The sequence below is a fragment of the Epinephelus moara genome, chromosome 9, assembly GCF_006386435.1.
Source record: "Epinephelus moara isolate mb chromosome 9, YSFRI_EMoa_1.0, whole genome shotgun sequence".
Classification (NCBI taxonomy): Eukaryota; Metazoa; Chordata; class Actinopteri; order Perciformes; family Serranidae; genus Epinephelus; species Epinephelus moara.
Window position 1 is genome coordinate 20,535,096 of NC_065514.1, and position 16,143 is coordinate 20,551,238.

At 41.6% G+C, this 16,143-nt stretch overlaps 1 protein-coding gene across 1 annotated transcript in view; it reads left to right on the forward strand.

Moving 5' to 3' along the window:
* Positions 1 to 16,143, forward strand: part of LOC126395729 (WD repeat-containing protein 70) — a 48,041-nt gene that overhangs the window by 26,134 nt on the left and 5,764 nt on the right. The window contains exons 11-16 of the mRNA XM_050053405.1: positions 2,693 to 2,792; positions 3,215 to 3,299; positions 3,405 to 3,543; positions 13,116 to 13,216; positions 14,101 to 14,180; positions 15,903 to 16,019. Coding sequence (XP_049909362.1) covers positions 2,693 to 2,792; positions 3,215 to 3,299; positions 3,405 to 3,543; positions 13,116 to 13,216; positions 14,101 to 14,180; positions 15,903 to 16,019 — 622 coding nt within the window. The remainder of the gene's footprint in view (positions 1 to 2,692; positions 2,793 to 3,214; positions 3,300 to 3,404; positions 3,544 to 13,115; positions 13,217 to 14,100; positions 14,181 to 15,902; positions 16,020 to 16,143) is intronic.

The window sequence follows — 16,143 nt, forward strand, 5'->3', positions numbered from 1 at the left end:
CTTCTTGTTAAACATTTTAGTATCCGAGCACAAGCCAAGATAACCCTGATGACATGATTAGGGTTATCACCAGATAACCCTATAATTCCCAGATTTGACAAGACCCCTTTCAAGCAACAGATGACATAATGCAGCTGTCACAGGCAGAGTTCTCCTTTAACTGTGTTAAGGACAGGAGTGTGTTATTTATTTACTTTCCAGCCCACACTTATTTGCTGTCCCATGTGCCTCTGGCCTGTGTGTTGTTGAGAAGCCAAATTGTATATTTTGTGATTAAGCCTTGTGGTCGTTGATATTTTTGATGTGTCGCTTCAAAATAGTTTTTGTTACTGGCCCATATTTGTGACATAACACTTGTTAAAAGGGACAAGTGGATAGGAACTAAGTATAGGAAATATTTTCTTCGTACCGAACTACACCTGTCAACTGAATCACCGCACAGAAGGAATCGTGCATCTACGCATGGACGAGAGCCTTGTGCTTGTGACCGTGCAAGGTCCAAAGATTATTGGCATTCTCTTTGGCTGAGCTGTAACGTTAGCAAGCTCAGTGGTGTTAGGTGAGCTTGCAGTAGATGCTCACTTCCTTCTGCGCAGTGATACCGTTAGCAAGTGTAGTACGGTAGAAAGAAAATAGTTCCTATGTGGAACTGCTTACAACAAGGCCTGTTGATTATCTTGAGTAACACGATTTCTGGAAAGAGACATTGCTTTTGAGTTTTTCCAAACGTAATTTTTTGGCGCAATGAGTATTGTATTCTTAAGAAGGCATACATCTTTATGGCCAATATCTCCAACACTCTGCAACTCTCCAAAAAATATGTATTTTTGATTTTGGGATCTGTCCCTTAAACGATGGCGAATAATACGAAAAAACTCGAAAGGGCGATGATCTCCCAGGGCTGCATATAAAAAGGTGTCTGATGTCAGTACTGGCTGGTAAACTCTACTCAATAGGAATATTATAATACTATTTTAGGTAGGAGCAAAGGAAAAATCAAAATCTGACAGACAGGCACCTAAGCTTGCCAAGGTAAATCTCTGTGGTCTGTAGTCTTGCTAAAGAGTGTTGGGTACAGTGTGTAAAGTTGCTGGTATTGCACAAGTTGTAGTGCGCTTCAAAGTTAAATATATAGTATGGTGTTCATGGAGGAAATGGAAACCGTGTGTTGTTTTGAAGACACAGAATGAAAAGGTCTTTTTGTTGCTGCAGTGAAAAAATGGAAACGTCTGCTACTGAAGCAAAGCATTGACAGTTTCACACTGTAGTACATCAGGAGATTTTAAGAGCTCTTTTTAATATTGATGAGCCGTAGTGACCACGGCAGCTTGTTTATGGAAAAGGCAGAGAGAGCCAGGACTGCACTATTTATTCATTTTGCTCTGTAATTAATGATCAATTACATCTAGTCTAGGTTTTCTCTGTCACTGTAGTGCCCTTTGGGACTCGTCTGTGATTCATACCAACATTATATAAATAAATTCACTTCTGTGTTTGCTCAAGTATTTTTACTTTTGTCACTTGCACATAACTATTAATAGATACTAACAGGAGTGAGTTGCTGCTATCATGACCTCTGTACAAGACTTTCACTTTCATACACAGACCAAGCACGTGACATGGAATAATGACCTTTATGTGACCCATTCACACCAGTCTTTAAGTCACGGGTTAATATCTAATCATTGCTGTTTACATAGGAGCTTGCTCTGCAGCTGTAGCTGTGCTACACATCATTACTAAATCATAAACTGTACTAATGCATTGTTTTATACCTCCATCCTGGTGATAGCCATGGCCGGAGGAGTTGTGTTTTTGGGTTGTCCATTCACCCATCCATCCCATTCTCCTGAATATGATATCTCAAGAATGCCTTGAGGGATTTTCTCTAAATTTGGCACAAATGTCCAATTGAACTCAAGAATGAACTAATTCGAATTTAGGAGTCACAGGTTGAAGGTCAAGGTCACTGTGACCTTTTGTTTGTCTTATTCTTGTGAATGTGATATTTTAAGAAGACCTTGAGGGAATTTCTTAAAATTTGGCACAAATGTCTGTTTGGACTCAAGAATGAACTCATTAGATTTTAGTGGTCACAGGTCGAATGTCAAGGTCACTGTGGCCCTGTGTTAGTCTAATTCTCGAGAACAGCATGAGGGTATTTCCTCAAATTTGGAACAAACGTCCACTTGGACTCTACAATCAACTGATGAGATTTTGGTGGTCAAAGGTCAAGGTCACTGTGACCTTGCATTTGTCTCATTCTTGTTAATACTATATTTTAAGAAGGTCTTAAGGGAATTTCTTAAAATTTGGCACAAACGTCCACTTGACTTAATGAATGATTAATTAAAATTTGGTGGACAAAGGCCACAGTGACCTCACAAAACATGTTTTTGGCCCAAACTCAATAATGTTTGTACTGATTATGACCAAATTTCCCATAAATGTCTAATAATGAGATGATGACATTTTATATTTAAAAAGTTAAAGGTCATCTTCATTGTGTCGTCATAATGTTCTCAAAAACACTTTCATTCAATACCATAATCATGAACACAAGGAAAGATATTTGGTTGGATACTGAGTCGTTGACACTAATCTGTGTGTGAAGCATCTATGTTCAAGAATTTGTAGCTTTTTTGCAGCCACATAGGCACATGAGGTAATTCTTGTCTCTTTTTCTTTTTAGGTCCATACAAAGTTCCACTGTCGGCAAGCACACATTCCCGGATCAGACACCTCCTGCCTCTCCTTCTCCTATGATGGCATGACTCTGGCTTCACGTGGAGGTAAGAAAAGGATCTTAATCTTATAGCATCCTCCAAGCCCCACAACCAGCAGATGTGCACATTGAGGTTGCATTCATCAACAGCCCAACTCAGAGGGAAGAATTTGCTTCTCTTCCTGTGCGAAATAAGAGCCACCACCAACAAAACACAGAAGACTCCCAAGAGATCTATATACAGAAACACTCGAGTTCCTCTTTGCTATGTGATCTTGTCAGGAGGTTTCAAACACAAAGACAAATAGGAATAACTGTGCAAGAGTCCTTCACTCAGCATAATGTAAATGAAAGATAACTCTCGCAGCCTTGTTGTATAGTCAGGAAAAGGCAAAGTAAATAACTTCCAAGGCAGTTTCACCACGGTGACTTTCTGTTAGGTAAATATCACAATTTACAGTTTACCCATTGTTTCCATCTGTTTTCCAGGTGATGACACTCTGAAGATGTGGGATATACGCAACTTCAAGAATCCTGTGAATGTAGCTACTGGACTCACCAACTACTTTGCAATGTGAGAAGTTTTTCCTTTCATTTTAATTGCAATTTGCTTAAGTATTGTAAATTACATGTGGATAATGAACTGAAGATGTTGTATGTGTGTAATTTTCCCTATTAGGACTGACTGCTGTTTTAGCCCTGATGACAAGCTTCTGGTAACGGGGACCTCAGTGAAGAAAGAAGAGGGAAATGGGAAGCTGGTTTTCTTTGAACGAGCTTCCTTTCAGAAGGTCTATGAAATAGAAGTCACCAATGCAGTAAGTTATGCCTCAATCTCCACAACCGCAATTGCTCTCGCTGCAAGATGTTTTTCAACTGGTGGATATGATATGTTAGTTGCAAACCAAAATGACCCAAAATAATGCGCAGTGGAAAACAAACATAATGAATCCACAATGAAACTTAATGAAACCAATATGCATGTCATTCCTCCTCCACGTAAGTAGTCTGGGCTCAAACAAAACTGCAGCCTTAAGATGTTTTTATTTGGTTATAGCGTCCTGAAAACGCAGCAGCAGTGAAAGGCGTCATTATGACAGCTGAACAGATTTGACTGGTTTGATATGGAGATTTATTTGACTTCCTGTTTAACCCCACACAGGAGTATTCCAACATATTAGAACTTGAGTCTCTTATTTATTTTGGTTGTGTTTATCACAGGGTTTCTGTAGGGTATTGAAAAGTAATATTTCCAAGTCTGGATAAATAAGAAAAAATGTTTGTGTTTACAAACTGTTGCCCCTGTTCTGTTTTCCAAAACATAAAATTCAGAATTTCCAAAAATAAATTGATCACGCAAGCGGGTGTTTTTTATTATGTTTGGAGTAGACAGCCAGCGCAGCCAAAATGTTTACCAGAAAGAGTGCCAACCAGTGTGAGCTTGATGTTGTCAAAAGCAAAGCAAGAAGTATGGCGTGTGACCAAACAACTAAACTGCCTTTATGCCTGTATGCAGCAGCCTGCACAACAGCTCTGCCCCAAGTGCCTTATAACGGTACCAAATCCAGACATCTGTGACCAAAGTAGTTTGATGTCAAACAATATCTTTTAATCAGTCTCTGGACCCATTGGCCATTGGTCTGATGACAGTTAGCATCTGGAGATGAGGGCCAATAATTAGGGCTGATCTGGTGTAGCCAGGAGATATTCAGTTCAAGACTTCCTCTTCTGTGTGCTGGCCATTTTGGCTAATCTTTATAAGATAATATCTGTGTATTAATGCAGACACATTTTTAAAAAACTAATATAAAGCTAACTCGTTGTCAGACAATGGCCGATGGGTTCTGAGATTGCATTTCGGCAAATGCGTTCTGCCTCTCCACATGAACTGTTTACTTGCCACTCCAATATGATTTGTCACTTTTGTGTGGACGACTAACCTGAACCATCATGTTGTCCTGTTGCCTACAGATTGTGAATATACATATATATATATATATATATATATATATACATATCTGTATATACATACAGATATGTATATACAGATATGTATTTATACAGATTAGGTGTTAAATGATTTGTATGAGCTACAGCAAAATAATATTAATAAATAAACATACATAGTCAGAATGTAACACACATGTTTAACAGGGGGATTTTAAAACCATTTATTTGCATAATAAACATCCAGCTATTTGTACTCAGATGTCAAATATGGTCTACCAAGAAAGTTGAGTCTGGAAAAGTATGTCATTTGTAAATGGAAAATGTGTAGGGACCCTGTTATTAAATTCTAACATCATTCTTATAGTAGTGTACACCACAGGAATTTGTAAAGACAGATCCAGAGTTGTGCAGTCAGCAGCCTCTGTTATGTATAATTATGGAGTAATAATCTTAGAAACTAAATTTGCCAAAATGTCATTTCAATTAATATCAGTTCACACAGACAGAGAAATTGGTATAGCTTTTTTTATAAATCAAATCTCAAATGGCACAGTCCCATGGCAGTGAGGAGACATTTTCCCTTTAAATCACTTTGTGTCTGAAGCCAGTCGTATCTCAGCAGCAAAGCATTTTCAAGTATTTTCTTCATCGTCGTCCTGGATGAAAGATTGACTGTAGCGGTGTTTGGGAGAAAATACAGAGGAAGATGAGAATGAGTTATGGGGGGGAGTGACGGCAAAGGAGCAGGAAAGTTTAAAAAAATGGTTAGAGGAAAGCGAGGGGAGAGAAGAGTAATGTGACCTTTCCTTACTGCAAGTCATTCCCACAAACCTTTGGCAGGACCGCTATTGACGCTTTTATATGCCTTTGAGTTACTTTTGAAATTAAATTATCTACGGTAACAATCGGCATGTTCCATTCACATGCACTACACTGTCAAACACGTTAGCATACTATGTACTTTACACTAATCCTGCTTTCTCAGAAATCCATTTGGTGAAGGCAACCAGCCATAGGTGCTGAAATGAAGGGCAGAGGTGCTGTCTTCAGTAGAAATCCTTTTTTTTTTGTTGCTTCCTGCTCCTCCTCCTCCGTCTCTCCTTTTCAACAGATTTAGCACTGTGTATCTGTAGTCATAACAGTGAGGTCTGACAGGGGCTAATGGCTTCTAACTTGGTCTCCCTGACTAAGGAATGACACATGGGCCACTGAGTGAATGTGTTTGTGAGAGGAGGAAAGAGACAAAAGCTGGGTTTGTGTGTCTGTGCATCCCCCTGTCCTGCCAGCCAGCTGCTGTTAGCTCGCAAACCTTGGCACAGCATTGACACTAAGTGCACAGTTGCACTAACTGAGGGGAGGGGAGGGCGGTCTGTGTTTTGGTTGACCCATTTTATTTGAGATTTTAACTTTAATCAAATAAAAAACAGGTTCATTTTCATCCACTGTCATTTCCTTATTGAAATATGACATTTTAGTGTTATTTAGCTGTCATTATATAGAAAAGAATTATTAAAAGTTGAGTGTGAGCTCGTCTGAAGTTAGAATAAAGAGTGATGCTGCGTTAAAATAGAATTGACTGAGTTCTGTGTTTACTTTGATGACTAAAAGTGCTAAGAATAGCATCTTTAGAATCTATATACTCAACGTCAGTGCATTCAATTCAGGAGGAATATCTCTGTCTCACAGTAATGTTACATTAGTGTCTGCAAGTGTTTCTAAAAACTAAAAGCACACGTTAAGAAACCCTGTTGGGTAGATAATATATTGCTACTGTATTTGTCCTCTCCTTTCTAGATAGCTAGAGCTGTGATAATGTTTAAAACCTGACAGCTTAATAGTGCTCTCCAGTTAAAATACACTTGACTTTTGAATGTTCAGAAATTAATGGTGTGCACAACACGATCCTTATAGATGTCTGTCATGTGGGCCAAGCAATGGTTAGCATGTTGCGTTTAAGGTCTGCCTGCACAGTCTACATAAACCTTCATAAACAGAATCAGCTGTAACATTTGCACCCACTTCACCGTGTTGATGATATCGCTATAGGCAGCATCAAAGAAAGACCTCAGACACTTGGGGTCAAAGAGTGTGTTTAAAACTGAGCAACCCTCCTCCTCTTTTGCATCCCTCCGTGGACATTTGTCTTCTCTTCACTTTGCTGAAGAGGGTAAACATTTGGAAGTGATTTTTCCATTGGCCTTTCACTCGCTCCACCATCCACCATTGGGAGAAGCTCTGAAAGCTTCAGCTCACTTTCACTGGAAAGACGGCAAAACCTCTTCCTGTCTGCGCACCCTTTGTGCTGCACAGAAATCCAGCAGATTTCCCACAAAATCCAACCCGGTTCCACAAAAAACAATGCAGTCTAGAGACTGAGAGACTGGTACAGGCTGCCAACCGCCTTGGCAGTGGTTTTATTTGTGTTAATTGTAACCTCTCAAAATTTATATGGTAATGATTAAAGTACTTTAATAATGCTTTCTTCCTCCAAAAGGAACTACAGCCAATTTAGTCTATAAAAATATCCTTTGAAGTCATTCACATATTTTAGCAGTGTCATATAACGTCATGTAATTGCTTTTGTGTATATAAAAGCTTCGATTTGTGCCTCAACATGTTGAGTTGGGTGGCCTAATGCATGGCGCAGGGGCTCAAAAAATACATGCGGTGCTATTGTACATTCCAGAAATCTTTTTTGAACCTAATGAAAAAAAGGTAATTATCATCATGTGTTGATAACTGAGATCAGTTACTGTAATATCATGAAATTGCAGAGACATTTTAGTTCATTTTCTGGCATTGTGACATTCACAAGGCAAAGAAATAGAGAGATTTAGACTTAAGGGGCAGTGGTTAGGGTTAACCACCAGATTGCCCCGCCTAAACCATTTTGATATCCTACATTTTGGAATCATGCCTTTCTTGATATTTTACTATATGTTCATATTTAACAGTGTTTATGAAATATATCCTCTCCCCCTCCTCCTGTTCCATTGACCATGACTCAATCTGATCTAACTAGATCCCCCATGCTAAATTGCATCCGAAGCTTTGCCTCCATTTTAAAAAATGATGCATTGAAATTTAGTTTTGCAGCAGATCAGTTATTTCTGGTTGACATGCACTCAGTGAACCTGATGAATGTGCTATTTACTATGTTTACATCAGCCGTCTGCTTCTCGGATGGCCCGAGAATTTAAGTGCAGCCTTTATAAAGTGGCGTACCAGGCAGGCGAGTGAAAGGAAGGGCCACCAATCATTTCTAACTAAACAGTCTACATAACCCCAGACCTGGATTCTGGGGTACGCTTGGGAGCGGAGGCTGTTTTAGGCCCATTTGATAAATACTTCAGACACTCTTAAGCTTATCTTAGTCCATCAAAAAGGGCAGGAACCAGGTGAGGCCATGCTGACTATCAAAGCGCTGAGCTTTTGGCTGGATGTCAAATGGAAGTTAAACCTGCAGCCTCCAGGCACTTCTGTAAATGTGTGCATATGTCTTTGTGTGCTGTACGTGTGCATTCACATAGGAGCTTGCATGCATGTGTGCATCTTCTGGTACTCTGTGTTTTGTGGTCATCTGCACTTCGCGTATCTGGTGTGGACCTTTGTTGCATCTCTGTCCCTCATTTCCTGTCATCTCTTTGTTAATGCTCTGTAATCAAGGCATAAAAACTGCTCCCCAAAAACAGTTAAAACTTTTAAAGGTGTCAGCCCACCAATTAGATTAACCATATTGGTGCCAATAATGACCTTATTAGATGGATTGGGTATCAGCTAGATGTGACCGATCAACATCACGTTTCTTAGTCACTGTTTTTAACGACATTGATAACATGGTAAAAATGCAAATTAATAAGCCCTGTAGAAACAAATACAGCTGCAAAATCTGCTCAAACCTAAAATTAATGTTTGTGCATGATAGTGATATAAGTAATGTAAAAATATCCCCACTATTGTGAGAGGAAAGGTGGCTTTGGAGCATCTGTAATATGATGTGCTTATGTTTGAATATTTTGAAGTCTGATACTCAGTTTGACTCGCAGGTGTAAGGCGTATCTCTGTGGTTCATACATTAAACAAGTGTTTCCCATAAATTGGCTTATTTTAACTTTATTTCATTACAAAGGAGCACATTCACTCAGCCCGTGTTTTTTCCTTGTCTCGCTCCCTGCTTCTGTGAACTGCCTCCCCAGGACGAGAGCAGGACACAGCTTGGGAGATGGACCTCAAATTCAGCCAATATAAACCCCCCAGCACCAGGAGTCACAGCAGACTTGTGGCATGTGGCAGCGCTGGGTCTAATGTGTGTAATGGCAGCAACAGAAAGTTTGCTAATCCTGTATGGAGTCTGGGCTCCATCCACCGAATTTGGGGTTTGACTTGGCTGAATTCAGGTTGCTGCAGCTGCTGACTGGGGGTCCATCTGATGAGCTGCTGCCAGCTCTTCTCCTGGTGAGGTTGTCGGTAGCAGTGGGGAGTGAGGCAGAGGACACACTGTGATTTGAGGCTCTAAAGCTAGCTGACGTTATCCACATAAACACAAACCTCAGGCTGCAGCAGAGAGCTTTTGGCCCCGGTTAGCAGAAGGCTAAACTATTAGCACCATCTCTCCATCTCTAAAACGCTCACCTATATTGACATGTGTTTTCTGTTGTTCATTGTCAGACTCTCTTTTAGACTCTCATTTTTAAAGTCCATCTGTCTTTTCTGCTTTGCAACATCTTTGCTCTTCTTTGGTTGGTTTGCAGTGCAGGCAGTCGTTGCCAATGCCGTAGTAGGAACTTTCTCTGCAGGATTCTCCGCCATTGAATCAAGCTGTCACTGATGGGACGTGCACACGCATCTGAATTTGTAAAACAGCCAATAGAAACGCTCTCTCTGAAATGATGTGATTGGCCTTACTCTCTTGTCATGGTCTAGATTATTTTAAAGCCTGAAAACAAAGCCAAGAAGAGGTGCAGAAGTCTAGTTTTCTCTCAGACCACTTAAATTACAATATGCTCAAAGTTTATTATGGGATTCTTGCCCGGTGAAGCCCAAATTAAACTGGCTTCCCCAGTGTTAATGATGTTTTTCTGCCTGGAATAAGATTTTTGTAGATAGTGAACTATTTTTGGGGTCACCTTGAGTTGTTGTTCACCCCAGCTACACCTACCATCTCATGCTTGATGGCTCTCAAACAGTACACTGTTCCCTGTGCCCTGCTCTACAGGGAGGCCTTTGATACGAATGGTTGGTCTTTCATCCTCAGTAAGAGCAGCCAAGCTTGAAAGGTAGAAAGATGGCCTTAACTCTGTTCTTTTTGTGTGCATCTTACCCAAGTAAATCTTGCAAGATGTAAATGCCAGTTGTTCCTGTAAGGCAGTTCATACTAATCACAGACTTCTCGGACATGTGCCCACTCAGTGTGTAGCCTAGGTGCTAAGTCTAGAGCTCTTCTTTCTCCTACTGCATTCAGTTGGCCTGTGTAGCCAAGTCTGTCAGAGGCATTGCACATTTGGATCCACTCACCAGCGACTAAACAAGGAACACAGCTGTGACTGTTGTGTCCCATTAGTGCTGCATAACTTTATTTCATAATCAGCGTACATATTGGGCGAGTCGCTGTTGTCTTATTTAGCCATAATCAACCTTTGGTATTTTAATCTGACGGGACGTAGAAGGCTGCTACTGAAGAGCTGACTGATTAAAGTTTCCTTCTTCATGATGTGATGTAATTTTGTGGACGTGAAGCGTAAACAGGGGTTCCTAGAGTATAAACATGCTGCTCTGAATATCTGGAAAGCAGTTTTACTGTTGGAATGGACTGAGCAGTGCTTGGCTCTGGGCTTCTCAGTGGATCCAGCTGGGGTGGGCCCCACTGAACTGGTCTGTTTTAGGCTTCTCTGCTCTCTCTGTTTGACTTGTTTCACTGCTGACAGAATGATTTGTTTGGGTCCGAGGAGGTTGTTTTCCGACCTTGCCTGGGCTACAGTTACCTGGCTGTGTTGTCACTTTTATTTTAGTTTTACTGCCTAATTTGGGTCATGCTATGCTGTGTTGCTATGCTGTGTTGGGGTGAATTCCTCGAGCTTTGACAGCACCTGTAGAGTGTAACGAAATTCCTAACTGTCGTCTCTGCCTTCCCTCGCGTGTGTGGACTGTCCATGCTGCTTTAGCAACCCTGACGGGGCAATTTATAACCCATTACACATTTACACTGACGCACACCCACAGTGGGTAGACTTCAATTGCATGCATGTTGATACATGTTCTTAGAAGTGTCGAACGTTCTATGGGTACAGCATCTCCCTTAGGACAAATACAGCTGATTTTCACAGATTAAATTAACAGTTTTTATCCTAAGATATTAAGTGCATTTTCCTCAGTGCAAAGTGCAAACATATTTACACTTGTGCCTATTAAATGATTTATCTGAATTATTAATACATGTTACCATCGATCTGACAATACATGAATGGAATATTTGAGGCTCATTTTAAAAAAGTATTTCACTGTTGGGAAGAGGGTCTTTTCATAAAAGTGGGCTGTGTTTGCAGTAGAAAAAAAGGCAAAATACTTTTGACATTGGTGCCACATGGCTAGAGAAAACAGAGGAAAGGGGCTGTGGCATTTGCTTTTGCTCAAGAGGTAAAAAAAAACAAAAAAAACTGACAGCTTCCAGAATGCATTGGACTGCATTGTACCAATTAAAGCTTGTGCTGGTGGGTGACATAATGCAAGCTTGTCTGATTTAATGCAGGAAACAATATGGTGGTCGGCTGCTAATAAATGATCTTGAATTACAGCTAAACAGTGCACTAAATTATGTTTCAGAAGACAAATTAGGCTAGAAATAGGCGATACAGTAACATGATCTTGGTTAATGCTTTAACAAAACTGCTTAGTTTTACAGTTATATCAGAGTTTGGCGTGAGTTTTGAGGAGGCTCTGTCTCTCAATCCACGTCTATACTCTTGGTGTCCGTAGGGGCATAAGACAATGTGGAAGTACAGTCTGTAGTTCAAGCAACCGCCCTAGAGCCACCCAAAAGTGAGATGGGATATGAGCAGAGAGATCTGGGCGCTGGAAAGATGGAGGGGAAGTTTACCATAGTTCCTTTACTCATACAACCCACATTATTATGATGCAAAGCTGCTTGAAAATCAGCAAAGTATCCCTTTAAGCACATCCTGTTAAAAGCATTTTCCAGATCTTTCTATCAATTACAGCCGGCTCATGATCTGGTTGAGCAGATTAACCCTCATCTGTCCGATGAGCGACACGCCACTGAGCAGTTGGCCGGATGGTTTCAATATGTATGTAGAGGTTTGTGTAAAATTCAAACAGATTGTCAATGATTTTAATTCAGTATGGGCACAAAAGTCTTAATTTTGTTGCATACTTGGGTGAAAATGTTTGAACATGATCATGTTATTAAGTTTATTTGTTTCTATGGTGAAGGAATATTACTGCATACAGACTGTTAGTTTATGTATTGTTATAAATGATCACAATATGTTGAATTTTTTAGTTTTCATTGCAATATTGACATAAAACCAACTAGCCATGTTTACGTTTTCTCTACATACAAGTATGCATGTCTTCATACGTGTCTGTCCTCTTGTGTGCGTGCGTCTGTGTGTGTGTGTGTGTGTGTGTGTGATTGAGACTCCTTCCCATGGTATCCTGGTGGGAAGCTTAACAGCTGGGCGCTAAGCAGCTTTCACTGTCACAGAATCTGGACATCCCAGTCATAGCCCTACCCACCCCCACCCTACACCCCTAGACCCCCCCCCCCCCCCAGATTGCCTACTCTGTTCCACATAAAGACAAACACTCAAAAATTCTGTGCAACCATTGGACATAGATACACGATGACACAGGAGGTTGTGATGCTCTAATAATGTGTGAAGAAAGGAGGCACTACTGCAGGGAGTCCAGCTCTCTGCTGTAGCTCACATATCACAGAATGAACAGAGGGTCTTCATCACTGTCCAACAACTGTGTTTGTATTTCTCCCTCTGCCCCTCTTTTGCTCTCCGCCTCTATCTCTCTCTCGCACACACACATACACACCTCTAGATAAATGTGGTCACATTTGCCTATTGGCACTGGGCCATCTGTCACACACAGACTGAGGGATCCAGCCCTCATCCCAACAACCAAATATAGTCAACTAGAGCAGCAGAGCACGCTGGGACTGATCCCCACTGTACCACAACCAACCCAGGTCACACACTCACAATACTTAAAATATGTCGATTGTTACCTTTTGTTCGCAGAGAAGCAGAAACATCCGGACAAATCTGAACCGCAGGAGAGGGAGTTGTTTACAGTCTGCTGTGTGCTGCTGTTTTAAAGCGTGACCTCCTTTCCTCACATGTCCCACCTTCAGTTACTGTACAAAAAAACACTTAACTGTATCTTGTTGTGTCTGTCCGTCTGTGTGTTCCAGAGCGTCGTCCGCTGCCTGTGGCACCCAAAACTTAACCAGATAATGGTGGGAACTGGTAACGGACTGGCCAAGGTCTACTATGACCCCGTTAAAAGCCACAGGTACGTTCAGTTTAGACCTTACAAACCAACAATGAATTTATCCTAATAGTTATCGTCTGTGTATCTGCAGCCTGAAATAACTCGCCGCCATGCCATAGGAGTCTGTTGTTGACCAAAAACAATTACAAACACATGTAAGAGCCTGTTTCATGGATAACATATGCGTGCATTGCAATCAACATGGCGTAAACACAGTGTAAACAGCAGAAGAGTTCATCTGTCTCCATGTTAGCCAAACCAAATAGCACAACTGAATCATTTATTATTGTTCCCAATATAACCCAATATCATGTAGATACACTTATGCTAATCACTAAGGCTCCTTTACGTCTTCTTAATGTTTTTTTTTTTTTTTTTTTGGACAATCGAGCTCTGTGGCGCACAAGCAATAGTACGCCATGTACATACTGGACACACCAACTGACAAATATGCGGAAGTATTGAATGCTATTATCGTTCAAAATAACGAGATAATTTATTTAATATATCCATTATAACATTTCATAATAGATCATCATTGTGCTTTCTATCTAGATTTGCTCACATCTCGCAGACGCTGAAACTATTGCTGCAGATAGTGAGCTGGCTGTGGAGCTCGGGGCCTGAGGTGTATCCTGTGTTAACAGCCCAACTAGTTAACATGGGCACCAAAAGGAAGCGGGCAGCACTACACAGAAAATAGGCGCCCTTTGCAGCACTTCCACTTCCAATATGAATTCGACAATAGGCAGTGGCTGCCAAGGATTGTTAATGCGATAAATTCATTGTTGGTTTAATTCTCTTTAGGTGAATTAAAAAATAAAAGCAACGCCTCAACTTTGACCTCTTGTTTCCTATGTGATGTGTTCAATAGCCTCATTTGTAACCAACTGGCTCTTTTCCAGAGGGGCTAAGCTGTGTGTAGTGAAGAGCCAGCGGAAGCAGAAACAAGCAGAGACCCTAACGCAAGATTACATCATTACACGTAAGTTCTTCCATGTCTGTTCACACACACTTACAGTCTGTTTCGTCTGTTCCTTCTAGCAATGATGGAATTTGCCACTTAATAAACTGTATTCCCTGCTCTCATGCCTTGCCGTGCATCGCCTTTTCATCAGTAAACAATTACTGAGGCAGTTACAGTGAAGTGATGTCTTAATGCCCTTCAGCAGTTTAGTCCACCTTGAGCCTTTAACCCTGCTCTTCACCATAAGGCACTGTGTTTTAACGACAAGGGAGCGACATCACCAAGACAGTGCCAGCCATCGTCCAAGTGTAGGATGTGACAAGTAGACCATATTTCATATTACATAAAGAACAAAAATACGAACCCTCGTTGACATGCTACCTCTCTCCCTTCTCTCCTCTCTCCTCTCTATTACACACACACGGAAACATTCAAGCACTATCTCATACCGGGGGCTCTGCGAAGAATGAGTGTTCAGGGCTTTCACAGGCCCATTAGCTGATGGAGTAGGGTGAGGATGAGTGGATCGACAGCCGCGGGGCACTGTGCCACGCAGCGGCCATGTGGTCTGCAGTCACGCCAGATCACGCCTGGGACAGCCGCCTCTCCCACCTCTGCTGGCGTGATCTCTCGCTGGTCCACGCTGCACACCCCCCCCCCCCCCCCCCCCCTACCTGTCATCCTGTCATATCACCAGCACACGAGGCTGTCATCTATCCTGTGCGTGCCTCGTACTCTTTTGCCCTCGGACTGAAGTCATGAACCTACATGAACGCAACAGCTGCCGACACGTCGTCCCTGATTGGCTGTCGAGGCCCAATACAGATGCCATTTATTGTTTGGGCTACCGCAGCCACTTCAGATGCATCATGTGATTTCATTGCCATGCCAACAGGGTGTGAAATAGGCAGGCATTTGACTGCCACAAGTGGCGAGTGACGCACTTGATGCCCTGGCACTGGAAAATTAGAGGGGACAGGAAGCAAGTGATGGCCCATTGAGAAAAGCGAGGGAATCTGTTAACAGTAACCTTTTTGCTTAATGTAGCGTGGATGAGAAGAATTAACACTGAACAGGGACAGGGCTCCTGAATGGAAAATCACTTTATCTAACCCTTTACTAAAGTGTCTCTTTGTAACCCCTGAGGATAAGAGCAGAGCATACACTCACTTTACACAAACACAAATGCTCGCTCACACACACACACACACACACACACACACGCACGCACGCAGTCTCTCTCTCTCACACACCTTTGAGGGCACTCATTCACACTTACTCATGCACACGTTCACTTGCACACTCGTGGATTTAAGTGCTGGGGGCCTTTTATTGTGATAGTGTTCACAAAAGTGTGAAGAGTGGCAGAGTGATTGTCTGAATCTAAACACAGGGGATATAATGAATATGTTGGTGTGCACTATGGCAGAAAGAGTACACAAGAGCAGAGATCCTGCCGCAGGTCAAACAGGTGTGTGTGTTTTTGCATAAATGCTGCGTATCTTCTACGAGGCGCACAGTAGTAGCGGGCGAGATTGTGTTTCTGCACGTTCTGTTTGAAAACATTGCCAAATCTCAGCTTTGCGTTCTGTCTTCATTTAGTGACGTAGCGCTATACGCGAGCTTCAAACACTGAATATATTGCCAGGAGCCCTGCCTGCTTATTTGTGCGGCTGTGTTATGTGATCTTGTAGTTACCTAAGCAACTTGATTATCCTTGTTTACCTTGTGTGTCTCCAGCTCATGCCTTACCCATGTTCAGAGAGGCACGGCAGCGGAGTACACGGAAACAGCTGGAGAAGGACCGACTTGACCCAAAGAAATCCCACAAGCCTGAGCCTCCTGTGTCCGGACCAGGTGACGTGCTTATTTTCTTTTTTTTGCTTTTATTAGTGCAAAACATTAACTTCACAGAATAAACAAAAAAGTAACAAGGATTTGGACAAAAGAGTTACGAGAAAGGCATGCAATAGTCCCTGGG